This window comes from Haemorhous mexicanus, chromosome 1 (genome assembly GCF_027477595.1).
Source record: "Haemorhous mexicanus isolate bHaeMex1 chromosome 1, bHaeMex1.pri, whole genome shotgun sequence".
NCBI lineage: Eukaryota > Metazoa > Chordata > Aves > Passeriformes > Fringillidae > Haemorhous > Haemorhous mexicanus.
Window position 1 is genome coordinate 9,940,052 of NC_082341.1, and position 27,412 is coordinate 9,967,463.

At 35.9% G+C, this 27,412-nt stretch overlaps 1 protein-coding gene across 1 annotated transcript; it reads left to right on the top strand.

Moving 5' to 3' along the window:
• The first annotated feature begins 1,880 nt into the window (after nucleotides 1–1,880).
• Nucleotides 1,881–27,412, top strand: DYNC2I1 (dynein 2 intermediate chain 1). Its single transcript, XM_059839796.1, has 24 exons — nucleotides 1,881–1,978; nucleotides 4,254–4,307; nucleotides 4,907–5,327; nucleotides 5,824–5,876; nucleotides 6,534–6,860; nucleotides 8,197–8,255; nucleotides 10,034–10,091; nucleotides 11,612–11,689; nucleotides 12,857–13,052; nucleotides 14,642–14,744; nucleotides 16,877–17,006; nucleotides 17,543–17,654; nucleotides 18,024–18,118; nucleotides 18,444–18,570; nucleotides 19,438–19,610; nucleotides 20,145–20,307; nucleotides 21,522–21,635; nucleotides 22,683–22,744; nucleotides 23,755–23,806; nucleotides 25,023–25,083; nucleotides 25,374–25,470; nucleotides 25,736–25,867; nucleotides 26,174–26,397; nucleotides 26,976–27,412. Exons 1-24 carry the CDS (start codon nucleotides 1,964–1,966, stop codon nucleotides 27,145–27,147), a joined length of 3,078 nt encoding a protein of 1,025 aa, XP_059695779.1. The 5' UTR covers nucleotides 1,881–1,963; the 3' UTR covers nucleotides 27,148–27,412.

A 27,412-nucleotide genomic window follows, 5' to 3' on the forward strand; every position in this document is an offset into this window, starting at 1 on the left:
GGGCTGCTCCCAGTCTGCCCATCCCATAACCTGGATTGAATCTGGGGCTTTCCCCAAACCAGGTGCTTATAGATTATTGTTGTTCTAACAAAACCAGATAAATAATCCATTAGAAACCTTACAAATATTTTAGTATCCATAGATGTTTATATTTAGTGGATATAATTTAGCCCTTAAAAGTCATACTTACATTTAATGGTGTATTTGGGCTTTTGTGTTTGTTAGTTGGTTTTGAGTGTTTTTGTTTTGTTTTTTCCAAAAAAAAAATCAAGATGGGATTTTTTTTTTTGCTCATAACTGCATACTTGATTTACTTTTCTGCTACATAATAGAGGAAAATATTTCACAGTTTGGACAAGTGGAAACTTTTACAAAATTTTAAATTTATTCTGGAGATATGAATATGAGGCAAGGTATCACTGGTTTGTACCTACTTGTCAACTGACTATTTAAGTCAAGTATAAGCGGTTAAATTTTATCTCTGAATTCAGCCACAAACTCCCATTGAACTATGGCAAGAATGTTTCTCAAATACAAAAATGCCTCTTCCTTTGCTTGCCCCGCTTCCCACCCCCAGTAGTCAATTTCCTACACTCATCAATATTAGCAGTAGCAGCTACACATTAACTTTTTTTTTTTTTACACTCTGAAAAGAGGCAACAAAGTTAAAACAACCCAGAGAAATTTTCACTTGGTCTTTTAAATTGAACATGTTAATGGGTTGTAAATATTTGCTGTGAAATGGCACACACCTTTCCTGCAGGCTACCATAGAGCTCATTCCAGGTGTGTTTGGGGAGCTGCCACTTGTGCTTTGTTGCAGAAATCAGCTCTAGTACTTGTCACTGGGGGTATATTATTAGCATTTTAGTTTATTTATACAACTGTTCTTCATAACTACTTCTTCCCAGCATCTGGATAAGTGGCAGATTAAGCATAACTCCCTTTTACAGTTTTTTTGCCCTGCAGTAATTGTGCACAACTTTATTGAGTCAGCCACGATGAGGAATGGTTTCATGACATACTCCACCTAGAATAGCTCACAGGGTCTGAGCCCTCACCTGCAGAAACCCAGCTGGGCACCAGCTCAGAATCACAGAATGGGTCAGCCTGAAAGGGAGCACAGTGGGTCACCTGCTCTTTCCATCACAAGTCATTAACTCACCTCTTTTCAGCAAAGAGTACATCAATCAGATGTCCTAAAGTAATTGAAATTAGAATATGACCAGTGGGTCATCTGGTCCAACCTCCCTGCTCAGTCAGGGTCACCCCAGAGCACATGGCACAGGATTGTGTTCAGATGGTTCTGGAATATCTCCAGTGAGGAGCCTCCAGAGCTTCTCTGGGCAGGCTGTTCCAGTGCACGGTCACCTGCCCAGTAAAGTTCTTCCTCATGTTCAGGTGGGGCTTCTGTGCCTCAGTTGCTGCCCATTGCCTCATCACCTGAGCCTGGTCCATCCTTTTGGCACCCTCCCAAGATATCTATACACATTGACGAGGTCCCCTGTCACTTTGGCACTCTCCCAAGATATCTATACACATTAACGAGGTCCCCTGTCACTTGTCTCCTCTTGAGGCCGAGCAGAGCCAGCTCCCTCAGCCTTTTCTCGAAGGAGAGATGCTCCTTCATCTCCTTCGCTGCCCTCCGCTGCACCCATTCCAGGAGCTCCTTGTCTCCCTTGCACTGAGAGGAGCCCAAAACTGAACACAGACCCCAGGTATCCCTCAGCAGGGCCGACGAGAGGAGCAGGATCACCTCTCTGACTTGCTGCACGGCCGGACTCCCTAGTCCTTGGCCACTCGGGCAGCCCGGAGCGGGACGCCCCTCCCGCGGCCATGCCGCCCCGCAGGCTGAGCCGGCGCATCCATCGCTCGGCGCTCGGCTGCCGGCCCTGGTTGCCGGGGCGGGCCCGCCCGCAGCGCCCGATCCCGGCCCGCGGCGGCGGACGCGGCCTCCCGGCCCCATGGACGGGGACAAGGTGAGCGGCAGCGCCGGGAGAGCGCGGCAGGGCCGGGGGACAGCGCTGCAGCCTCGACTGCTGCCCCCGAGAACCCCCGCGGCTCTGCTGGGGCCGGCCGGGTCGCTTTGTTTGGTCGGCACGCGGTGAATCCCCCTGCAAGAGGCGTAGCGAGGGAATCCATATCCCGAGGCTGAGGGGGAGTTGTACCAGCCCCTCATCCTCCTGCAGAAGGGGATGGCTGGTTACGGAAATACCCCTTGTTTCACCTTCTAGAAAAAAGGGTGTTTAATAATTGATGCTCCTGTAACCGCTAATTGCCGGGCTTTAGTTCTTCGGGAACACACGTAACTCCTGCATTAAGGTGTTCAATTATTGAAGGTTTGTAGAACTCCGGAATAAAGGAAACAAAACCACATGCGCGTGCTAGCATCAATTACTGGGTGAGGTTTTCACTGGCTAAAGCAGACGTGCCAAAGCGGTGAGCTGTGATGGAAAAGTTCAGCTTTGATCTGAAATATCTCAGGTGTGTCGCTGTGGGAGTGCTAAAGAGCCAGAGGCAGGAGCAGCCACACGGAGTGAGGAACCCTCCTTTTGCCGCTTCTATCAGCCGTGCTCTTACCTGTTTGAGGGCTCTCAGATTGGCAGCTCGTGCTGGAAATAAGAAAGATAAATGTTTACATGCAAAAAATAAAGTACTTTTCTCTGCCTTAAAAATGAAAGACTGAGTTTTTTCTTACTATTCTTCTGTTTCTTTAGAATCACAATTATCTGAGTTCTTAAATTGGTTAAAAACATGTTCTGAAAACCTCTTATCTTTCTAGTTATGAGTGAAGAAACAAACCCCTGTCGATCTCTTTTAAAGTTTATCTAAAGCAACAAGTTTTCTTTTTCCACTGACTGCTTTATCTTTAGATTGAAGGTCAGATTCTTAACTGGTAAAAACGTTCATAGAACTTTTTGAGTTCAGTAAATGTGTGGCATTTCATGTGAGCTGAATGCTCTCAGGTCTATGAATTAAGCTAAACCCCAGTGCCATTTAAGTAACAAATCTTAATCTGGATTTAAATGAGTATATAAGTACTTCTAAATTAGCAGACAGGTGAGGAAGTTTAATAAATCCTTTGAAAGTTTGTTTGAAACATTATTGTGTGGACATATACTTACAGAGGGACAAAGGACTCAACCCTTTATAAAATATCTCATTTTCCCTGTTTGTTTATTATACTTCTGCAAAAGCAGAGATTTAAGTAGAAAATCATAGAAAAAAGCAACAGTTTCTGGTTGTGGTGGGCAGGTGAAAACTGCAGGCCCCAGAAAAGTGACAGATGCATATTATTGGGTGCCAGAGAACCACCTGTGAATGTGTGCTGTGTGCTTTTTGCCTCAGCTTTGAAATAAATCTGTAGCAGCCTCATCTGATGTTCTCTGTTTTTCATGCTGAGTTTATGCTATTTACATCATTAGCAATCTTTGTTTGCTGATACATACCTAAATATTGTCTAAATCCAAAACATGATTTTAAATAGGTTACTGTTTGGGACTATAATACAGCATTCTGCTTTATTCTCATCCATGTCCTCCCTTCCAGCTTAACATTCATACAAGTTCTGTTGAGTTTCTTAGGCTTTGTTAAATCTTGACTTAAGAAAATTCTTATGTTTATTTTCTTCCACCAGTGCAGCTCATCATTACCATATTTATCAATGATTATTTTGTTAATCTTCAGTAGCTTTTGCCAAGTCTAAATTTGAGAATAAGGATAGCCTGATCATGTCACTTTGGATATGGTCATCATCCTCCAATGAACTAGTTCAAATATTCAATAGATTAAAATTCCTCATTTCCCTTAGTGATCTCAAACAATATGAATTTTTATTAAGTCTTTATAACAGTGGTCAAGCAGCAAAGTGGAGGAGTTCTGCAAATGCAGATAGAAGAAATATAACTTATTTTATTAGGGAGCACTCTAGTGAAACAATCGTGTACTTTGATTAGTTTCATTATCTTTTTGCTTTTTACCTTCAATGCTACATACTAATATTTCATGTGCAGTCAACTTACACATGCAGTCTGAGCTTCAGGCTTCTTCCAGGTCCAGGAAGGTGAGATTTACTGCAAATAGGTGTTAGAGCTAAATTAAATTATTGTTTGCATGATCCTTTCAGTGAGACTTGCCACTTGTACTTTGATCCTTTCCTTGGAAATGTGATTCATTGTTAAATGATTTACTTCTCTCTGCAAATTGGTTACTTAACCACTTGGTTATTTACTTGATTATGCTTTTCTGTTCTAGAAAAGAACCAAAGAAGATACTTGGAAAGCAGAAGAACTTAGGAAACATCTGAAGGTGGGTATATTTTATTTCTGCTAGCCTTGATGTTAAGCTGCCTTACAGCACTAGAATTTATTGGTGGTCTAAAGATAAAGAGTTACTCTTTGTTCTAACTTAGATAAATGGAAAGAGTGCATTGTTATATTATCACACAGCAGTCAATGGGGTCTGATTTGCTGGTCAAATCCAAGTGACAGCTCTGCTTTATATATATTATTCACTTTCCTAGAATGTATATTATCTATTGTATTTATTATCATCATCTGTCATGTTTGTTTTGTGGTTTTAAACTGGTGAATTACATTATCCCCATGTCAAATAGGCATTCAGGCTGCAGTCAGCTACATCATTGATATTTACATTAAATTTGTGTTGTATTTTTTAAAAGCTGTTTTCCGATATGTGTTATTGTTATTCAGTTTGTTAGGTTTTTCTCAATAAGCACAGACATAGTGTTAGTATTTACAAAGTAAACCTAGAACTATATCAGCATTTTAATACCATTTGGGAAATTAAATACATATTTAGTAATCCAGCAAATTTTTTCCACATGAATATACTCCTATCAAAATATATTACTGAATTATAACAATAAATTTTTAATTTTATTTCAGGCAGCACTACCAGATAGTCAAAATGAAGATCAAAAACACAGAGAAAAGAAACTGCAGAGAGAGAGGAGCGTTCATGACATAGACCCTTACAGATATGAACACAGAGGCAGAGAGAAGAGCAAGGAGAGAACCAGAGAGAGAGAGAGGTTTAAATCCAGTGAAAGGGACAGAGATAAAAGGAGAGAGAGAGAAAGGGGAAAAGAACACCAGAGAGAAGACCGAGAGAGACACAAAGATAAGGTTCAAGAGTCGTGGTTGGAGGAGAGACACAGTGTACTAAAACATAAAGACCGGGACACTGACAGAGAACGAGACAAAAAGCACAAGACGTATGAGATAATAGATCCACTAAATTATCTGAAATCATTTGAAGGAAGAGATACAGAACATCACAGAAGAAGAGAAATCAGGCATCGTTTGGGTAAGTAACTTTGGGTTGCTGTTGTACTTGGAAATATTTGATAATTAGATAGGAATACTCTGAAACCATACCCCATCTGTGCAGAGAGGATAAAACAAGCTGGTGTGAGTACCTGCTGGCATGTTTTATTTTGATGCTTGTAAAACAATTCAGATGTTTGTTTCCCTTCCTCTGAGGAGAGGATGGATGTCACTGGTTTGGCTGGTCAGTGCCTAGACACTCTGTCCTGAGTGATCCCTTCACTTGCAGGGTGATTGCTGAAATCAGTAGCACGTGTCATTACTCTTACCATGACACAAGACTGGAGGGATTCATTAGGAGAGAAGAAGGAGTAACCAGCTTTGGAGAGAGAATTTCAACAGAATTCCTTTTTATAAAGATCTTATGTAAGAAAAAACACATTGCTAAAATCCTATTTTCTACATGCTAGAGTTAATTATTTACAGAGTTGGAATATTATAAAATCTGTTCCCTAATTTATACATCTGTTTTCTAGAGGAGGAAAAAGCAAGAACTGAAGAGCGAGAAAGAAGACACAAAGCACAGAAGGTAAAGGAAATTAGAGAAGTGTTTAAATAACAGGATAAGATAAAATTGTAGAATAATGAAGAAATTGGATCAGACTGTGTTTCCCAAGAAATCTAAGAGATGCATAGATAGTAAGGTGATGACTAGTGTACAAAACAAAAACAAAGTATATCTCAGCTACCCGATTTTAATTCTCTTTTTTTCTCTTTTATTCTCTTTTTTTATTTTATTCTCTTTTTTTTAAGTAAACATGAAATAAAATTTTCATAGCAAAAAATGCTTACTTTTGGTACAGCTACATCAAAAGTTTCCATCTGCTATTTATGCCCTTATTGCAAGGGTAATTGATGAGTGTACGTCCTACTTTAGATCACCTCATAGACAATTTTTTGTGTGAAGAGCATATAATTCAAAGAATTTTCTGTAGCAAAGTGTGCAGTGTCCTAGAAGAAGCACCAGGATCTCAAGTGCAGCCATAATTTGAAACTTGTTATCATAGGAAATGAAAAAAATGGCTGGAAGATCCATATGACACAAAGATTAGGTACTTAAAATTCAATCATGGTCAAATTTTAATTGTCAATTGACCATTTTAATGGTCAAATTTGGATAGATTTGTGAAGATAGAACAGTCTTGAAGAAGTTTTTAAACATTAAATATTTTTTTCCTCTTTGCAGGATAATGATTTAAGAAAGCAAATTGAAAAATTTTTGGCCTACAAAGTTGAAGAAGGTGAACGTGTACACAAGTTTGAGAAACATCAAGAGTTGGATAAAGAGAGAGAAAGAAAACACAGAGAAAAAAAAGAACATTCTGCTGGGACAGAAAAAGAGAGGCTTTCTAAAGAGAAAAGTTATAAACATTATGGAAGGGAAGAGGAAGAAAAACATAAATCAAAGAGATCTAAAGAAAAATCTTCCCATGGAGACAGAGAAAGGCCAGCAGCAGAAGCTGATGAGAGAGTAAAAAGTAGAGAAAAGGAAAGAAAGAAATATGATCTAAGGGTAGGTTTTGCTAAAACATTACCTTATCACTTATTTTAATTATTAGTATATTGTCAATAGGGGAATGATAAAAATGCTAGGATTTTAAGTCAGCATTTTCTGAAATTTGAGGCTAAAGTGGTAGATGAAAACCCTACATCTGCATTTAAGTATGCTAATTCAGAATTGATTCCTTCCATAAAATTTGAACCAAAAAAAAAGCCTATATGTTAGAAACATCTTCTGTTCATAAAATTCTTTCTTGTTATGACTTTTGAAATTTTTGCAAACATTTCAAAGTGGAGATGTCTTAAGGCTTGAGGTCCATTAAAGTTTATTGGCTGCCTTTATAGCAAAAAAGATTTTAATAGATTCTACTTTTATGTAGCTCCCTCTGAAGGGAGCTCATCTATCCAACTCATAAGTAGGCAAGTGAATATAGACCCTTTATATTTGTGGGGTTTGCCTCTACTTCTGAAGCCATAGGATATCTTTTAAGTTTCTAATACAGAGCATGATTTTATATCCTAGAGACTTAATCAATAATTTTTCTTTTTTTACTGATTTTTTTAAGTATTTATTCAACAAGACTGAGAGAAAGAATCTCTAGTAATTTGTAACTCTTAAAATCAAATGAATTTTCTGTAGACATATAGACATACAACAGTTGAGATGGTCTTGGGTAGTTTCTTCTGCTGCCTAAAGAGTGAAGATGTACAAGCTTCTGAAGTAAAAGTTCAGAAATATATTTTCTAGTGGCAATATGAGTAATTTTCAGTGTAGGGGCCCTCCATGAGTGATTCCTGTAACTGACTGACTGTAGCAGACAACAAAAGTCTATCAGGGGCTTGCTCAATGTTTGACTTCCTTGGAAATGTACTCAGGCTGCTGTTAGAGAGCACACACACTGATGCTTCTGTCCCAGAGTTATATTTTGTTTTCTGTTTCTGGTCTGATAGAGACAAAGACCTTTGTCTTAAACAACCTATTGAATACATTTCTAAACTTAAGCAAACCTTCATAATACAGAATTTAAGATTCAAGTCCCTTTACTGGGGATTAAAAGTGCCTGAGACTGTTCTTTGTTCCTCCATCCAGTTTGTGTGAATTGTAGTACATACTGTTAAAGTCTCATTTTTTGGAACAGGCTGGCCACAGCCTTCCAAGGTCAGCCCTTAGGCCCTACCAGACTTTGAGAGCATCTTCCAAGCAATGACTGAAATAAAAAATAGTCTGTAATTGAAACAATTCATTAGCAACCTTTTTTGTTGTTTGATGAAAGTACTACTAATACAGGGTCATATACATATTCCCTCCCAGTATTTCTGACTCATGAATATTGTGACTTCTTTTACAGAATAGTGAATACAAAAAGGAGGAGAGGATTCAAGAAGAAATGAGCCATCAGCTTGTAAGGTAAATTCAGAGATTTAAAATAATTACATACTAGATGGTGTCTACAAAGATTCAGTCACCACCAAACCAATAAGCATAAATTCTTAATCTCACATATCTGGGGATAATGTTTTTTCATAGGCCCAATAATACAGCAGTTACCAAAAAATTTGTGTGTTGCCTCTAAGATGATTCAGATAAAAAATGCATGTATTTATATTCCTTTAACTATTTTTCTTCATAAGGGTAGCAAGAGATCTTTTTCAGTCCTTGTAAACTACATATATATTAATCTGGACACTTAGTTTTGGAGATAGAAATGCTGTATTTTACCACCTGGAAATTCACTGTGTAGTCATGTGGACACATGTAGGTTTCATGATGAACTACACAGGACTCTATTTTGTTGTTTAGTTTAATTAGAGTATCAATATTCAGCTCCTCTCCTAGATGGTATCTAAAATATTATATTTATATATATATAGCAAGTTTGCAGTTGAATATGAAAGGAAGAGTTCCAGATACCCTCAGTAGGATCAGTTCAAGTTTGGCATTATGTTTCTAAGTTTTATTACTAGCAAATAGAAATCTTAGAGAAGTTTCCTGTATATATTAGTATTTAGTTCTTTAATTCTCGAGGCTTATAAAATTCTTACACAACTTTCTGAGGTCTAATTCTTTGGGTACATGGTTGGTTGCAATTCTCACTCTTAGACCCCAGTTTAGCTTCCTGGCTCAATACAGGTCTGAGCTGTTTGCTTCTGGGGACACAGGCAGGGAGGTCACTACCAGTGGCTGAGTATTGTTAATGTTAAGCATGGGACAAACCACTTTGGCTGAAGTGAATTTGTGAAAGTGTGAACCTATGCAAAACTGAAAAATTAAATATTTCAGAATACACGTGTTGAGATGCTGCCTGGCAGCAGTGCTCAGCTGTGCCAGCAGTGTTGAATATTCAGGCAGTGTTTTGAAGCTGTTGCTGCTGGGGCTGTGGCTGAGTCATTGTTTGTGCATAGAGTTTAGCCATTCCTGGATGGCAGGGAAGGCAGTATGGTTTGGTGAGATGTCATGAAACCCTGGTTCAGCTTCAAGCACTGTTAATGTTGAATCACTCCAATTTGTTATGACATGATCCAGACAAATTTTAATTTTTATTGTTGCCTTTTCCTATGTTGGTCAATCCCAACAGCAGTATATGCAAGTACTCACATAAGAAGTAAAAATATTCTCTTCTTGAAGTTTGATACTCTCTACTTACTCTCTATGTATAAAACAATCAAATAGATTTTTGAGGAGCAAAACTTGTTGTTGATTTGCTCCTGCTCTCTGATACAACCCTCATTGTATTGTCCCCATAAATAAGACCCCTGAATGAAAAAACAGGTTTGAAATCAGTCTTTGATTTTTAGCTTTTGAGCATATTGCACCAATCTGATCTTGATCTCTGGTTTGCTGCAGATATTAATACAAGTGATAAATGTGTGGAGTTATGAATTTTTTTCCTCACTACTTTTCTTGCCTTTTGATGCAATTATAGGTGTCAAATTTGGACAAAGTTTCTCAATTCTTTACTGGTTAATCACTTGGTTGTTTCATTATCTTTTTGTATCATAGATATATGTAAAAATACTTGTAGAAATATTTCAGTTTAGTGGACATTTCTAACTGTTTTTTCTTTTTCAGGAAAAAAGCCTTGGGTTGTTTTTACTAAAACAAACAAAATCCACAGAAAACAAAACTGAAGTAGAACTGCTTTCTTATGAGTTTGCCAATAAAATTGTTTTTCTCTTTTTGAATAGAACTGTAAAAGATAAAGGAAAACTCTTTGGAACAGAGGACATGGACACAAGACAAGAGGTAAAACTAAGGAAGAGGGAATTATTTTTATATTTTGAAATTATTTATTTTAATATTTCTAAATGGACCTGTTCAGATAGAACCAAATTTTTAGCAAGTCTGAAGCTGTATAGACTTGGGTTTATTTGGAAGAGTCTGTGCAGATACAGCCCAGCTCTACCATAAAATTTTTAAGAACTTTTGTGATATTTTCAACTCATTGATTCAGCTCATCTTTAAGTGTAAATTTCTGTGGTGAGGACCTAAAGTTCATTTCTAGTTTGTGGAGAGAAATAGGCTGTTCAGTTCTCTTATATTTGGTCTCCTTTTCCATTATCTTCTCTGTCTTCATTGACAATAGGAGGCAACACAGGAGGGAGAAATTCCTACTTAAGACCTTACTCAACAAGAACACTGAAATTCTAGGGATTTGCATTCTATGTTGTTGATTTTTTTTGTTGCTCTGAGTGCCACAGCCTTCAAGATACTCCAGCATAATTTCCTAATCCTGCTTTGTATTGACAATATATAGATTTTCTCTATAAATTCTTGAAAGTAGGAACCCAGACAATACTTACAGGTGGAGATTTTTAGTGTGTAAAAACCGTATTTGTACCAGATGCATCTGCATTATTAATAAAGCTGACAGCCTTGTAGGCATTTTTTGAGATGATCATAGGTAATAAAAACTACAAAGTAGCCTAAAAGCTAATAAACACTCACCTTTGTTGAGTGTGTTACTAAAGGGGTCTGAATGGAATAAGGATTTATTTAAAAATCATATGAATTAAACTATATTAATTACTGCTGAGTATCTGCAACCCTGCAGGCAGAAGAAATCAGAGAAATTTCTCACAACCTAAGTTATACTGGGGGATTCAGTCTGTTAATAAAACACTGCAAATGTTGAAACCAGGAAAGTTGCCATAAATAAATGGCATTATTTTAATCAAGTTAATAGTCTAGAGAAAGGAAATGTGTTTGAAGTTATTGCAGGGATACCATAAATCTTTTTCCATATAAATAAAGTAGAGGATTCAATGTTAGCAAAATTGTTTACATATAAAAATTATCTTGTCTTCCTGTTACATCCATGTCTCTGCTTTCCTGGTTTCAACATTTGCACTATTTTATTAACAGAGTGAGTCCTCCAGTATAACTTAGGTGTAGGGATAATTTTGTCTAGTCCTCTAAAGGGTAGGGCAATCTTATTTTGTTGTTAGAACCATCAATGAAGTTGTAGGCAACACAGCAGTTTTTATGTCTTTTCCAATAAAAATACTGTTAGAAAAACAGTTGGTCTTCCCAAGATGAGGCTGAGGTCTGTTTTTCTTCCTGTACTATTAGTTTAATTCAGTAATTAGTGCTTGATAATATAATTTTCTTTATCTGTATAAACTACATATGCTATATGTTTGCTTGAAAAATGTAGAAATATCTGAGAATAGCAACTATTAATCTATTGTATGCTAAGATTTGGCAGATAAGAGATTTTTTGGGGGGAAGATTATTTAATTGTTTCATTTATTTTTCTGATTTAGGAAATGAAAGATACACACATCTCTAATCCAGACACAGGACTTAAAGATTTTTCACTGAATTATGAAGATGACTTTGAAGTAAGTAAAAGTATACAGCTGTCTGTCTGAAGTAATTCTTAAGTATCAAAATAAAGAATAACTTTTTTCACAGAAATAAACAGGATGTTTCATGGCTTTTAGTTATTTCTTTGGTGACTGTGACCTTAATGTGGCTAACAGTAGATAGTGAGTAATTAAAATGTTATGTAGAAACTCTCTGCTATATATTTAGTTAGTTTTCGTCAGAGATTGGGAACCAACTTTTGTTTTTTCAGTTGAAGTTTTCACAAAATATTTTCTCTGCCATTGTGGATTTCGATTATTTAAATTACTTTCTGTGAAGAATGCTGAATTATTTAAATAATCAGAGCTAGTAATTTCAGATAAAAAATAAAAAGTGCCTGTTCATTTATCATTGAAAAAAATATCATAGGAAAAAGGTATTGACACATAGCATTCACTTCACTAATTTGTTTAATTTAATTCCCTTTTTTAGCTCTCTTTTGTCTACTTTAAAGTTATTGAGATACAAAAGTGTGTGGGATGTGCTTTCATTGTGAGCTGAACTAGAATCATCTTTGTTCAGTGAGGGTAGAATTCATCTCCCCTCATGGCAGGAGTGATGATTTCCACTGTTGAACTGGTCACTGCAGTAGCCCTTTACCATTCAGTGAAGAGAAATTAGCACATTTAAGACTTGTTCATACGTGTTAGGTGATTATTTTAGCATGTCATGAGCTGTCTTAGTTTGAGAATTTGTTAAAGGATGACCCTTAGGCATAGACAGGGAATGTGGCAGTTTAGTAAATGTGAGCCTGCCATTAAAGAACAGCTTGAATTAAAACTGTCAAATAAACAACTTCATACATCCCTGAAGCATTTATGCCACTGAACACTGTTATTTTATTTCTTTAAAGAACACATAATTCACCTAAACTTACAGTGTCTGCTTTAGGATACTAAATAAAAAGACTATTTTGGGCACTGTAGAACAACATTGAGATTATCTTCTCTTGATTAAAATTACTGCAGAATCAAGAGATGCTGTTTTCTTTCCAGTTATTTTAGAATGCCTTTCAATCAGAGGATTTATAGATATCTGTATGAGGTTTTTATTTTGACATTTTATAATGTCTGTAAAAGATCTTGAAAAATGCATCTGTAGTCTGTGTTTACCAGGTATTGAAAGTTCTGTTGATTTCAAAGGTCTATGAAGAGGATTTTGAAGGTGATGAAGACAAAAGTGGTGAAGTAGGAGATGCAGAAGAAAATCTAAGAGAGGTTCAATTTTCCAGAACATCAGACATTGAAGAAATTCAAAGAGCAATTACTGCAGAAAATGATAGAATTTTTAATCCATTGCCAAAGAAACTGGAAAATGAAGCAAAAGAGCCAGTCATGGGTATGTGACTAGATACCAGCCTTTTTATATTAAATGTATGAGTAACACATACAACTTACAAATCAGCTGGCCACTTTTTCTAACAGTCTGCCTAAAGACCAAAATCTGGTCCTCAGGATGAATCATGTAGATTGTGGTAAGCACTGTAACATCCACATTACTAAATGATTCATAGGCATTACTAATCATTTAAATTGTGAAATATAAAAAGTACAGACTGACATTTAATACTTCTTATTTTGGGTAAGAGGAGCATATGAGAGTCTGGATTTTGAAAACTTGAGGAGTGCTGGAACAGTCTGGGGCTTCCGCTGGCATTAAATTCACCTTTTTCTTTTAAGCAAAGTTGAAGCAACTGTTCTGGAGGGAAGGCAAGAAAAATATCAATACTACTCAAGTATATAGCACTTTATCACTTTTAAATGCAAGCTCTTTCTGAAATGCCTGGTATTCAGTTGATCTGACACATGTGAGTTCCAGAGGTGCTTGTTTAAGTACAGTTGTGGTTGTCCTTTGAAGTCTGCACTGAAGTGAACAACCACATAGAATCATTGTGCAAAAGAATATTAAATAGCTTTTTAGTCTGGTTCAAAGGTATTACAGAAAGGAAGAATAACATGAAGTTTCTGTAAGTCTTTACAGTATGCCTTAAAGGTCTTTTCTAGCCTGGAAGAGTCTCTGACTCTGTCAGTGGATTTTCAGTTAATGCTCATTGCAGCAGGAACCAGCATACTGTAAGGTGAATTTCTTCTTGTAGAAGATTTATGCAATTATTATTTATCTAGTGAACAATACAGAATCGATAAAGATTTTTAAATTTCAGAATTGTAACACTTGGTGGTTTATTCTTAATTACACAACACATTCTTTTTTTGATGAACTTTTGATCTCGTTTGCTTAAAATGGTGGTTGATCAGTCTGGCAATTATTTTTATAAGATAAAAAGCATTTTACAAGTATTGCCTAAAAAGGCAGTCATCCTTTGAGAAAGTGAAGTACCATTGGCAGGAAGTTTGATCTTAAGTTCAATTAGCTACAACCTAGCCAGGAAAGGGAGTAAGATAGATGTGCCATCAGTTGTTGTAGTTGATCTGTTAACCGTGGCTTTTCAAGGAAGTTTTCAATGTTTTCCTTATTCATCTAAGGATGTTAGTTAAGCCTGTGTTGATGAGGTTCTCCTCTCCCTGAGCCCTGAGCTCTTACTCAGAGGTGTAGTGTGCACATGGTGAAGTCTGTGTGACTTGAATGCAATCTTTAGAACTGATCACACTGTACACAGGGGAACAAGGCACCTGCTGATGGAAGGAGAAAGAAAGAGACTTTCTGCATAAGTCTTCTAAAGTAAAAATTTCACTGCTCAGTCATTTTGAATTGATTGATAAAGAACCATTGTAAGGACCATATGCTGGCCCATTACTGATGTTAAACTCTTTTTACTAAAAATGGTGATAGAGCACTTTGTGTAACATGTGAACCAGGAACTTTCAGTAGCTGTGTTGTAACAAATCTGTTACTTTTTAGACTTACTGCTTAACATTTTCATGCACTTTTAAGTGTGAACTGTAACACTGTGTTTTACAATATCACAGAAAGGCAAGATTGTTCTGTCAGAAGCTCTTTTTCTGGAATATTCATGGATTTCCAAATGGCAAACCAAAGACAAAACAGCCGAAGTGTGGCCAGTAAGCAGAAGTAAGTGTATTTTAAATAATCCACAAAAAATGGCAGCTCACTATGTGAGATGCAGTTTTTTTTCATTATATTTGAAGTTTGTGAATTTTATAAACTTGAGTCTTATGGAATCAAATACTTTATTGACTAGCAGTAATTAGTTTTTAAGTATATATAATTTACAGGTATTTCTTCAAGTCATTTTGTAAGAGAAATGTATCTATATATCAGTTTATATGCATAATTTTATTACAGAATGTGTTGCCAGGATTGTAATTTCTTTGTGTAATTCTTCAGTCATTTAATTAGATATTAACTTAAAGTACTAAAGAGCAAGCCTTTTAACTACCATCAGGTCTCTGCAGAACTGTAACTTATTGAAATAATCAAGAATATATGGTGCATATAGTTGCCAAATATAGCACATTCCCTTTCAGGGATAACATCACTTTCTGTAAAAAACATGTTATTGCTGATCTAAAATTGATCTGGATTTGAGATACCTAAGACATCTCTGTATTTTAAAGAAACAAATTGATGCCTGCTTTTTGTGGAACTTGACAGAAGCTCCAGATTTGTCTGAAGCGCCGTATATATCTCCAGTTTTCTGTTACAATGTTTGGATGCATAAAGCAATGTTATTAAATGTTATTGTTAATACCAGACTCCACTGTTTCATAGCTTCACATCAGTGGCTAATTTTCACATAAGGGAGATTTTATTGTCTAAGTTATTTAATTTACATTGCCTAAACTATATACTCAAATTTTACACAAGTTCATTGTCTAGGCTTCCTCTCTAGACTGTAGAGACAGATTAAGAAACTCACAAAGGCATCTCTGGAGAACTGCCTTCTGGAATGTTTGTCAGCCTCTGCTGATTAAGTACCATGACTGATTATGACTATGTTTATAACTCTGTGTGTATACTGACAGCATACACAGCCTGAAGATAATGAGCATTTTCATGGGAAGAGGAAGGAGTTGTGGAATTTAATGTTGTGATAATACATTACTACCATTAATAGACTGTAAGCATCCCATGAATAAGTTGTGGCACTTGGGAGTTGTAAATCATAAATACAAACTCATTAGTTTATTTTAAGGATTTATCTGCATGTATCATTAAGTTTAGAAACTAGTAAGCAAGTTTCATATGTTTGAGTTATATCTCAGCAATCTATGCCCATGTTTGTGAAGAGATGATACATTAGGAAGCGCAAGTTAAACTAAAATGTGGGTAAGAATATGCAATAGATGTCATCAAGTAGCAGAAAGGAGATGTGAAAATTGTCCTTATGAGTAAAGAAAAATTCACTTTAAAATACTGATGAAATTCTAGCTCTTGTTGCTCTAGTCTTTTCCCTTTTCAAATACCAGCTTGCCTCAGCAAGAAGCTGTAACTAGAAAATGCATCTGCAAGAGTGTTTAGATATGGAATTGCTATAGATCCATAATTTCATCTGATTTGTATTTATGTATCACTTTTAAGTACACTAAAAACCTGCAAGTGCAAGAGAGAGAAAGACTGCAAAAATTGTCTTATTATCAAAAACTGTACTACAGCAAGAGCCTGGAATTGACTTGTAAGCAGACATCTTTGTGTAATTCAAGCAGTTCAGTTTAGAAATGAAATTTCCTAACAGCTTTATGGCATTAAAGTAGATAGTTATGTGAATTGTGACAAGGACTGCAGATGTGTAACAAAGCTAGGATATCATAGAAGATCTTTATAAAGCATGGACACATATGAGTGATGTGAGTTAATAAAATGAGTTTAGGAGAATTAGCCACTGTCCTAACTATAGAAGAAAGAGACATTCATCTGTTACCTCACAGAACAGCTTTGGAATACTTAGGCAAGATGATCTGCTGAGCTTTTGATAGTTTGGCTTTCATAATAAACCATTTGACACTTGCAATTAGTACTGGGTTTTCAAACATGATCATTATCTCAATGTAACATTAAATGAAAACTCTAAACAATAGTCTGTGTATTTCTATTGTTACATTTTTATCTGCTAATTAATTTCAGCATGACTTCAATTCCCATAGATTAAAGGATTGTTAGATACAAAATCAGGTTGTCTTTAGGAATACCAAATAATTGTTCTTAACCATTTTTGTGTTTCTCTCTTGTAATTCATCCTGAAGAAAACGGACTTCAGAACTTCTCCCACTAATTGACCTGGATTTCTCAGTTAGTTTTTCATTACTGGATTTGCCCCCTGTCAATGAGTACGACATGTATATCAGATATTTTGGTAAAATGAACACTAAGCAGGTGGGTAACAAATACCTAGTAATGTTTCAATCCTCAAAGGGCTGATTTTCCTTCTGGAAAAGAATTTTCCTTAAAAATTAAAGTTGCTAAATCTACCAGCACATAAGGTAATAAATTAATAATATTGATCTCTAAGCCTCAATTACTATACAGCAATGATCTCAAAACTTTTGGCCAGACAGGCAATTTCCTTTCTGTATTAGAAGATGACTCTCTCATTTTTCTTCCTTTTCTTAAGGGCTTTTTGCCTGTCTGTGGCTCAGTGTCCCCAGATATGCTGGGTTTGGTGTTTACATGCCTAGGAAGACATTCTGTATTTTTGCAATATTATTTATTTAGCACTCTGGTGTGAAATGTGGTAAAATGTGCATGCATGAAGTAGTGACAGTGTGTCAGTATGCTCAGATCTGAATTCACAAATAGAAGAGGCTGAGCTTTAAATTTCACTTTTAAAAGTACTGAGTTCTTTTCAGTTATGTGCTGTCAGTCTTAATTGTGTCACCCCATATATTGATAATTTAATCTTTCTACTTTAGGCATATGTTCAGTGTAATGAGGACAATCTTGATAGAGACATTCAGACTGAGGAAGTTGAGACACTGGAGAAATGGACACAGCATCCAGGAGAAAGTGCTCTTGTATCTGGAGGTGAAGAACATTTTAATCTTGCTCACTCATAGATGAGTGCCTGTCATATAAACTTTCTCTTTGGTATCCATTACTTGTGAGAATCTGTAGAGTGGCAGGCTGCATTGATAGCAAGCTGACATAGGCACTCTGAATCCTCATGTAGAAAGTATGAAAAATAAGTGTCAGAAATCATTTTTCCTTCTGGCTTGATGTTTCTATTGGCAGAAATGAGTCTCCAACAGATCTTGTCCTTCAACACTCTTATTTCTGAAGATAAGTTAATTCCTGCCACTCTCCTCTTGCTTAAAAATTAAATTGTCCTTACGCTTTTCTTAACTGATTCTCTTTTGAAGCCTCAGGTTTTTTTTGTTTTTCTGTTTTTCATAGGTCCCATAAACAGCCAGAATACATCAGCGAATGAAGCTCCGACACCTAAAATTGATTCACAAAGATTAGCAAATTTTCTCCGGTCTGCATGCCAGGTACACTTACATCCTTAATATCCTTTTGAGCTGGTTGCATAAGTATACAGTGTGATAAATCACTTACCGTTCTTGTTCTGACTAATTTAAATGAATTACTTAAATAATACTTGTTGTCAAAGAGAAAGATCTCTATGCAAAAGAATGGAATCAGAGCTGTGCAACTTTTATGTCTGTAAAGCTGTATTTACAAAGTTACAAAATTAACAAGACAGTTGATAAAAGTTTTATGAAATTAATCCACGTAACTTTAGAAAGCTACAAATAGCAAAGCTGGAAGATAAGATGACCCTTTTATTTCTATAAATGTAATTATGTTTGAAAGGTGATTGCTGTTTTGCTAGAGGAAGATCAAGTTGCAACACAACCCAGGAAACTAAGATCTCGACAAACCAGTCTGTCTATTAGTGATAGCTGTTTCCAGTTAAATACTAACCAGCCATTCCTCCATGGTAAGGGAACTTTATTCTACACCTTTTAGTGTACAGAGTGATCTCTTCTTTCTTATGCCAAGTGCCATGTTCTTTGTCAGTATTGTGCAAACAGCACATATCAGGATATACATATGATGTAAACCCCACTTTCCTTTTTATTGTGCCAATCTTGCTGGAGCTCTGTGCGGATTGGTTTCACACAAGGAACATCAGAGCATCTTACAAGAAATATATTCCATCTATTCCTACCAGAACTAAAGCCAGCAATTAACATGATGGGTGTAATTTCTTGTTCCTGTTGTTGAAGGGCCATCCCAAGGGGTGTAATTTTGTTTGGGCTCTTTATGCTGGCAGTAGGGCCAAAGTTACAAATAAAGGCAGGTTATTCAACAGGGACAGTGTAGTCTGATATATTTGTAAAGCAATTATATCTTCTCCATATAAACAGTAGCTGTTCAGTTGAAAAGTGAAAAATAGAGCCTCTGTTATTATGTTAGGGAGGCCTATTATAACACAGAACCCTATGCCATCTAACATGAACGTGTTAGATGGAGATAAAACCAAAAAAGCCTGGCCTGTGCTGTTTCCTGTTTGAGACTCAGATTAATTTTCAGTATATATACTGACATCAGATCAGATTGGCTTGCTTATGCCCAGAATAATTTTTCTATTAATTTCATTACTCTCTTCCTTTTTGCTTCCTTCTTTTAGTATTTTGAATTCCTTTTCTAGTCCCTACTTTTTTATTGTATAGTTTCAAAAGCAACACAGCGTTAATAGAAATATTCTTCATAATTGCATCTTAGTTTGTTTGTTGCTATAGCAGCTGAATATGCTTTTTCATTTATTGCTTTTCTTTCTTGGCTTTTTTTTTTAATGGTTTAGGCCGAAAAATCCCCTGCTTGTATGTCTCCCAAGTTCAGAGGCAGACACTACTTTCTGCTCATGGGTTACCTGAAAAGGCAGGTGTAGGTTTGCTGAGCAGAAAGAGCCTTATATGTGTTTGGAACATCTGGCAGCCCTCCAGTCCTCAGAAAGTTCTAATATGTGATTCAGAGGTATGTTTTAATAACATTGTATATTGTCCATCCATTACAAGACTTTATTTAAAGATTTTTTTTTACATGGGGTCATTTTTGGTGTTGCTTCAAAATGTGCTATCTTCTGAGAAACACATCTGAGCCTAGTGAACAAAGACTGCTCTTGTTCTATTCTGTGCTCCAGAACCAGATTGTAGTGATGATCATGGTGTTTTGTTGGTTGTTTTGATTGTTTAATTTTGACCCTATTTCATGGTTGAAGAGTGAATGGAAGTAAACATCTAGTTCAGATGTTGTTAGGACTTCTCTCTACTCATCATTCCCATTCAGTTGAGTCACCTCTTTCAGCTTTGTGACAGCAGATTGTTTTGAAAAGGGAAGGCCTGCTAAAGGTCTTATATCCTACTTCCCCTTTAAAATAGATTTCCCTTCTGCCATAAACACATGTGATCTGTATTTTCTGGGTTCCCATGCTCACAAACCTATTTCAGGCTCATCAAACCATTGATCTTTATCATAATATCAGCCCTGCATGTTTTTACTGTTTTACAGGTGATGTGTTGCTGCTTTAGTCCCAGTAAAGCAACATTAGTCTTTGCTGGCACAGCAGATGGTTCATTGTTGGTGTGGGATCTTCGAGAAGACTCAAGAATGCACCCTTGTATGATGATCACTGAATCTGAGTGGACATTTAGAGTTCCCACATTTTCCACAGGTGAGCATCTGTGCAACCTGGTCAGTCACTTTGTGCACCTAAGTCTTGATGTTTCTGTAATCTTCATGCAAGAACATTGACTATTGCTGTATGTTATCCTTACTCTTGTGAGGATAACATACAGCAATAGTTTTGTAAATAATTTTATTAGGAGTGTAGGTTTAGGTTAGTTATTAGGAAGACATTTTTTCCAGTGGGATTGGTGAGGCAGTGGCACAGGTTGCCCACAGAAGCTGTGGATGTCCCATCTCTGGAAGTGTTCTAGGCCAGGCTGGATGGGTCTCTGAGCAACCTGGTCCAGCACGAGGTGTCCCTGCCCATGGCTGGTGGTTGGAATGAGATGATCTTTTATATCCCTTCCAGTCCAAACCATGCTATGATTTTCTGATTTAACTTTGTCTGTTGTACTATTAGTTTTCTAAAACACCCCACTGCACACATTTACAAAATCCTCTTTTCTTCACAAGTGTCTCTAATTGCAGCAGCCATGTAAAAGTAAACAGTTGGTTATAGATAGACTTTTAATTTTTTTAGTAGGTCAAAGATACTTGGTCTTGGGTTGCAAGCTGGTAGTCAGATGGATGTGTACAGTTTCATGCAGTTGCTTATGTAAGCAGGCAGGTTTAATGCTGGGTACTTAGCAAGCTTTAATGCCCTCAGTCTTAAATGAGATTAAGTTCAGTGCACAGGCCAAGTCCAGAAATCATGAGTATCTGACAAAGAACACACATTGAAATTACTCTAAACACACATTAAAATGTTATTAAAGGGCAAATACATATTTTCTTGTGGTGAATACTGTTTCAGGATTTTTCAGGATACTTTCTACTAAGAGTAATTTTTCTTCAATTTTGTCCTCTTTTATAGTAAGCAGTGATTTATTTCTGTCCCTATTGTTTATGGAGCTTGAAATAATTCTTTCCATGCTAACCCTGAAATGGCAGATTTTAATGAAATGTCTGGTACGGTGGCATAAATGGTGCATCAGTCATTTGGAAAATGAGAATTAAATAGAAATATTTTAACACTGATTTATCTAGTTGTATTGTGTTAATTTAGCAGTTTGCAGTATTGTATTTGGGACTTGTGCTAAGTTCATTATTTGCCATTCTTTCTTTGTAATCATCACTCTCCTATAAGCTGGAAAGTGATTAGGATTTTGGGGTTTTTTTGTGGAAAGTACTATGTTTAACTGTCATTATTCTCATTTACAGATGGCATCCTAAACTCAGTAAACCACACCTCCCCCATATTGGCAGTGGAACCTGTCTCAACTTCTCTCAACAGTGACCACAGTTATGGGCTCTCAAGCCTCTCTTATCAGGAGGGTATGTAAACTGCTCTTCTAAGCATCAATCTGAGTCTTTCTTTAGGTATCTAGTGAAACAAATATATCATAGCCAAAATCCAGTTTGTAATCCCAGTCTGCCTCTTAAGTTGTTTGTAGTATCAATTGCATGCAATATTCATGTTTGTTTTCTGCTCTCATTTTTATGTAATGTTCATTCAGTGCAGCTTCACGTCAGATGTGGCTGTGTGCTTGTTATAAATTCTGCTTTCTAGACCATATTTCCATGATAAAACCAGTTATCACTCAAAAATTGTGTTTGGAAGAGTCTTAGTGCTTCTCTAATGTCCAAAAAAATCCCTGTCTGAGTCAGTGTAGAAACTTGCTTATATCTGAAAGCACTTAAAATGTGTGGCTGTAATTGGTGGCTTTTCCTGTGCCTTTTGCCTGTTCTTTTTATGACCAACCTTTGCAAAGAAACTCTAATCCTCACATCCTCAAATTCTCAGACAGTGTGCTAGGGAAGACATTATCACTTCCATTGCAGATTTGTACTTTGAAATCCATAGTGGTTTGAAGAAATGTGCTGCCTATTGCAGGTTTTACAAGATTCCATCTGTTTCACTTTATGTTCCCTTCCAAAGTCCACACAGAATCCAGACATTTTAAAAAAGATGCAGACTGAGATCATCTGCCTTTCTGGAATAGACAGAGGTATAGAACAGACTGTTTGAGTTGGAAGGGACCTACAAGGATCATCCAGTCCAACTACCTGATCAGTTCGGGGCTGACCAAGTTAAAATGTGTTAAGGCCATTGTGCACAATGCCTCCTCAACACTGACAGGCCTGGGGCATTGACCACCTCTCTGAGAAACCTGCTCCAATACTTGACCACCCTGTCAGTAAAGAAAGTTTCATGCCTTTTTTTCCCTTTGGTAGAATTGGGACACTTTCCCTTTTTATGCAAATGAGAGGATTGTAGAAGTTTCAGAGGAGGTATTAATGCAGGAAATGTTTCAAATCCTTTGCTGTTGTTCAGGAGGAAGGTCAGTGTATGAATATAAATTGTTGCCATTCCTTCCATAGAAATGTCAAGCCCTCCATTTCAGATAGCTTCAATGGATGAAAATGGAATCCTCAATATGTGGGTGAGTAGGTATGAAAAGAGAGAGTATAATATGTAATGAAATACTTCAAATACAACATCCCAAATTCAGAATTTCTTAGGAGAATTGCTTCCCTAAAAAGTCTAGCAACACTAACCATTCTGTTGGAATTCTCCTTAAAAGTTTTGATCTGACCCTGTAATGTTTTCTTTTGGCAAAAGTATTAACAGGTACATGAATTCATGAAAAAAGGCAATAAATTGTATTACTTAATAGAAATATGTTCAAGTATGTCCAGTACTCCATTAATAGTCCTCAGTCATCTTTCACCCACCTACTTTAATTGTAAAATCACAGTGGTGTCAGAGATGATAATGTAGGGGAGAAATTAAATTCCTAATTTATATAAAACAAATGTTAAAGAGATAAAAAGTGAAAATCAGATGATAAGATTTCCTTGCCTAAAATATGCTGATTAGGAAAGCACTAGGTCTGCTGCTCTTAATTACTGTCCTTATAACTCCTCTATCACATGTTTTAAGTGTTTTTTTTACTTGATGCAGCTTTGGTTCAGCTGCTGAACCTGTAAATAATAAGGGATAAAAGTATTTCACTTCTGTGTCAGTAATCAAGTTCCTTAAAACCTTAACTTGCTTTAGTAACTTAAGTAGCAACAGATTCAGGCCAAATGATCTACCCTTTTTATTTCATGTATAGTTAATTTTATTCATGTATAGCAAAGCGCAGGGAATGTGTTACAATTCCTTGTTTAAGGTGTTTTTTTTGTAACTGACAAAAGCAACAAGATGCCAACTAGCAATTAAGTGTAGAATGTAGCTTTCCATATTGTGCTTTCCATCAGGAACCTCCAGCAGGCATGTGAAGCTATTTTTAGAATTGCAGGCATTGACAGGGAGTAGAGAATCTACCTGTAATTATTGTAATGTTAGACCTGCCTCTCCAAACAGCCCTTTAGAGTTATTACTTACTATTACAAATTTGAATTCTTCTAAATATTGATTGTTTATTAATGTTAAATATTGACTTTTCAGGTAGTTGTTGAATTGCAGAAAGCAGATCTAGCTGGTTCACAAACTGACTTAGGTGAGTACTGTACTACTGTTAGAGGTAGAATAAAATGCTCCAGTTTTGAGACTATGAAGTTAAAAGAGAGAGGAAGAGTCAGTGATGCCAAGAAGTAGTTTAGAAGAAGGCAAAATTACTGAGGAAAAGATTTATTCTGAATAATTATAGCTGATGTTTGGGGTTATTGGTTAGGTAGGAGAATAATTTTCACTGCTATCTAAATCTCTTCTGCTAATTCTGTATTGGTAATTGCCACTGGACAGCCACATTTCTTACAATGTCAGAGTAGTTTTCTGTGTTGTCAATAGTTGTTTTTTTTTCCCAAAGGATGTGTAATTCTATATCTTTGGACCTCCTCTTTGTACTTTAGTTTTAACCAAACCTGTTATAGTGCTTTTGTTGTTGCCTGTTCTCCATTTTGAGAAATGTCCTGAAAGCTCTTTTTTAGGTAAGATAGTTAATTTAGCATGAGAAGTTTTCTGTGGAAACACTGAAAAACCAAGTCCATTCAGCCCTTTTTGAGTTATGTGAATGGAGAAAATTACGTTCTTTGTTCTTTAAACAAATTTACACTTCCGTGCTTACCTAACTGGAAAAGGCTGTGACTAAAATCCTTTTACATTTGAAAATACATAAACTATGAAGTAATGCCAGCAAACTAGAATTTTGGATCAGTTTCTATAAGCTCATGTGCAATGTCAGACTATATTAAGCTGCTAAAGCTGGGTATTGTGTCTGTTGCAAGGTACATTTTAAAGCTGTGGTCATGTGTTGACACATTTTTACTGCAACCAGCAGTAAAAATTTCCTCTTCAAAAATTATTGTCTTTGAAGGATTTGCATGATTTATGTTTTTCTCAGCTAACAAGTAACATAGACCAACTTTGTGGATCCATTATTGCATTATCTCATACCTATAATTCATTGTCAAAGATCCAAGTAACATAAATGTGCATTTTAACCATTTCTAGAATTGAGTCTTACAGAGTGCTGAAAAAGAAAAGTGTAACTATGTTTCTATTTCTGTCAAAGATTGTAACTCTTCAGATTTGAATTCTGAAGCAAATAGTTCTGAATGATGTAAGATTCTTACATGTCAAAGGCTGCATCCGCAGTAAACTAATTATGAAATATCCTTTTACTTATTACCTTACAATTTAATTTATTGATTGGAATTTTTTTAAAATGAAAAGTGCTTAAATCAGTTAAAAGAACTTTTTTTTTATAATTTTAGGTTTAGTTCCTGGAGGGAAAGTGAAGTTAGTACATAGCTCAACTATGGAATTGAGTAACAGGTAGGAAAACTGGGGCATTACAATTTTACATATGTTATCTCACAAAGCTAATTTTTCCTATACTTTACTAATTTTCTGTTACATAAGATATATTTATATATCTTATACATTATACATTTATATATCTTATACTTTATACATTATTTTCTGTGTGTGGTTTTTTATAATACACATTTCTTCCTAGATCTAATCATAGACATTTTAGATCAAGAGTTTCTGTATGTACTTGCACAGCTTTAGGAGACAAAAGCTGTGTTAATGTCCTCTTTTGCATTTCCCATTTTCCTCAGCCTTTTCCCAAAGGATATTAGCCAGAGAATGCCACAGACACTGACTATTAAATTTCTGTCTTCTAATCCCAATCACTTCATTGTTGGAACAAACATTGTGAGTATCGTCCTGGAAATCATGTCATTGTTAGTTTTTTTTTTTTTTTTGTAAGCTGTCTTATTTAGTTGGAATTTTACCAGTAGACTGTACAAAATTTATAATTTGAGCCTATATTCTTAAAATCTGTTAGCTATTAAAATTTATTAGCTATTAAAGATCTTTTAAAGTATCAGCTCATGAATTATTTAACTCTTTCCTGTAATACCAGTAATGCAACTTTTTTGTTGTTTTGTTTAATTAATTTTCTTTATGTTGTTCATAGGGTCTGGTAGGCCATGGTACAAGACACGATTTAAAAGTTGTTCCAAAGCTATTCAGGCCCCAGGAGAGCAGACTGAGATCAATAAGCATCACTGCAATTGATTTCTTCCCTTTTGGAAAGCCACTATTTTTGGTATGAAAACGTTTTAATAGAAGTTTCATTTTTTTTCTAACTTGCTGAGGGAGTATTTCTAATTTGATGTATTTAACTAGATGTGTTAGTAGATTTCAGTAACTCAGATCTGCCATGAAGGATGACAAAAAAAATAATAGAATAATAGGATAATTTAGGTTGGAAAAGACCCCCAAGATCATTAAGTCCAACCTTTGACCTATCACTGCCAAGTCCACTGGTAAGCCATGTACCTAAACACCACTTCTTTCATCTTGCTTAGTTTGTTTTGTTCCAGAAGGCATTTTCTTTTTATCTGTGGTGTAGGTTGGCTGTTCAGATGGAAGTATTAGACTGCACCAGATGACATCAGAGTATCCCCTCATGCAGTGGAATGGCAGCACTAAGGGCCAGCCAATTATTGCCCTGCAGTGGGCTTTGACAAGACCTGCTGTGTTCTTTGCCCTGGATGCATCATCCAATATTTACATTTGGGATCTTCTGGAAAATGATTTGTTGCCTGTGGCCAAGCAGACTATGCCATCAGAGAGGTATGTGCTCTCTTTTTAACAAAATATTAAAATTGTTGTGCAGTTTTTTTGCCTTGATTTTAAATGGTCATCATAATTTGCATTTCTAATTCTATTTTGTGAACTGCTGATGGTGTGGAAACAAACTACAGTGAGCTAAATTTTGACTGTCTTCCCTAGGCTGAATATCCCTCTAACTAAAAGTTTTCCTTGTATTCTTGTTAACTGTAGCAACACATTGCTAGTTTTTGGAGAAATTCCTACAATTTTAAAATTGTTTAAATGTTAAATTTTTTAAATTTAAAATTTATTACACTGTACTGTAAAATGCAATCAAACATTGTTCATTTTTATAAGCTTGAGATAATTTACAGCCATGTTTAGAAATTGATGATAAAATGCACAGGGGAAGAATTGCATGTTATATTTGCATTAAATGGTTGCAACTGGTGAAAAGCTAAAGAACATGCTGGGGCTTGAGCAGAAAATAAGAATCACTAAGTTGACTGTAAGTAACCTGGCACAAACATGTTTGAAAGCACCGATTTCTATTTATTTTGCCTCAATTAAAAAACACTCCCCTGTTCTTTTGATTTCAGGGTTGTAACTATGACTCTTCTGGGAGAGCCAGAAAAAGCAAATGGATTGTTAGGCATTGTACTGGCCAAGGAATTTGGACAGATAGACATTCAGTATGTAAAGAAGAAGTGGGCATTACCTCAGCCTGAGGAATCTGACAAACTGTATTCTATTTTATTGCAGTCCTTTTAGAAACAGAGTTGTACAATTTATTGCAAAATGTGTAGTTTATTTTTTATTTCAATTAAAAATTTTAATATAATTTGTATATAACTTGTCTATATTTTAAAGACTATCAATACAATATTTCAACTGAAACAATATATTTTATCATAAAAATGACAGAGTCAAATTTACCATTATTGCACTCAAAAATATGATGGCTGTGTTTCATTATTGAAAGTACTCTAGATGTACATATATTTAAAAAAAAATAGCAAAAATCCATTCCTATAAA

Coding starts and splice junctions, on each gene's coding strand:
- DYNC2I1 (XM_059839796.1), top strand. Junction 14,745..16,876: donor AGTGTGGCCAGTAAGCAGAA/GTAAGTGTATTT, acceptor TTCATCCTGAAG/AAAACGGACTTCAGAACTTC. Junction 17,007..17,542: donor GTAAAATGAACACTAAGCAG/GTGGGTAACAAA, acceptor TTTCTACTTTAG/GCATATGTTCAGTGTAATGA.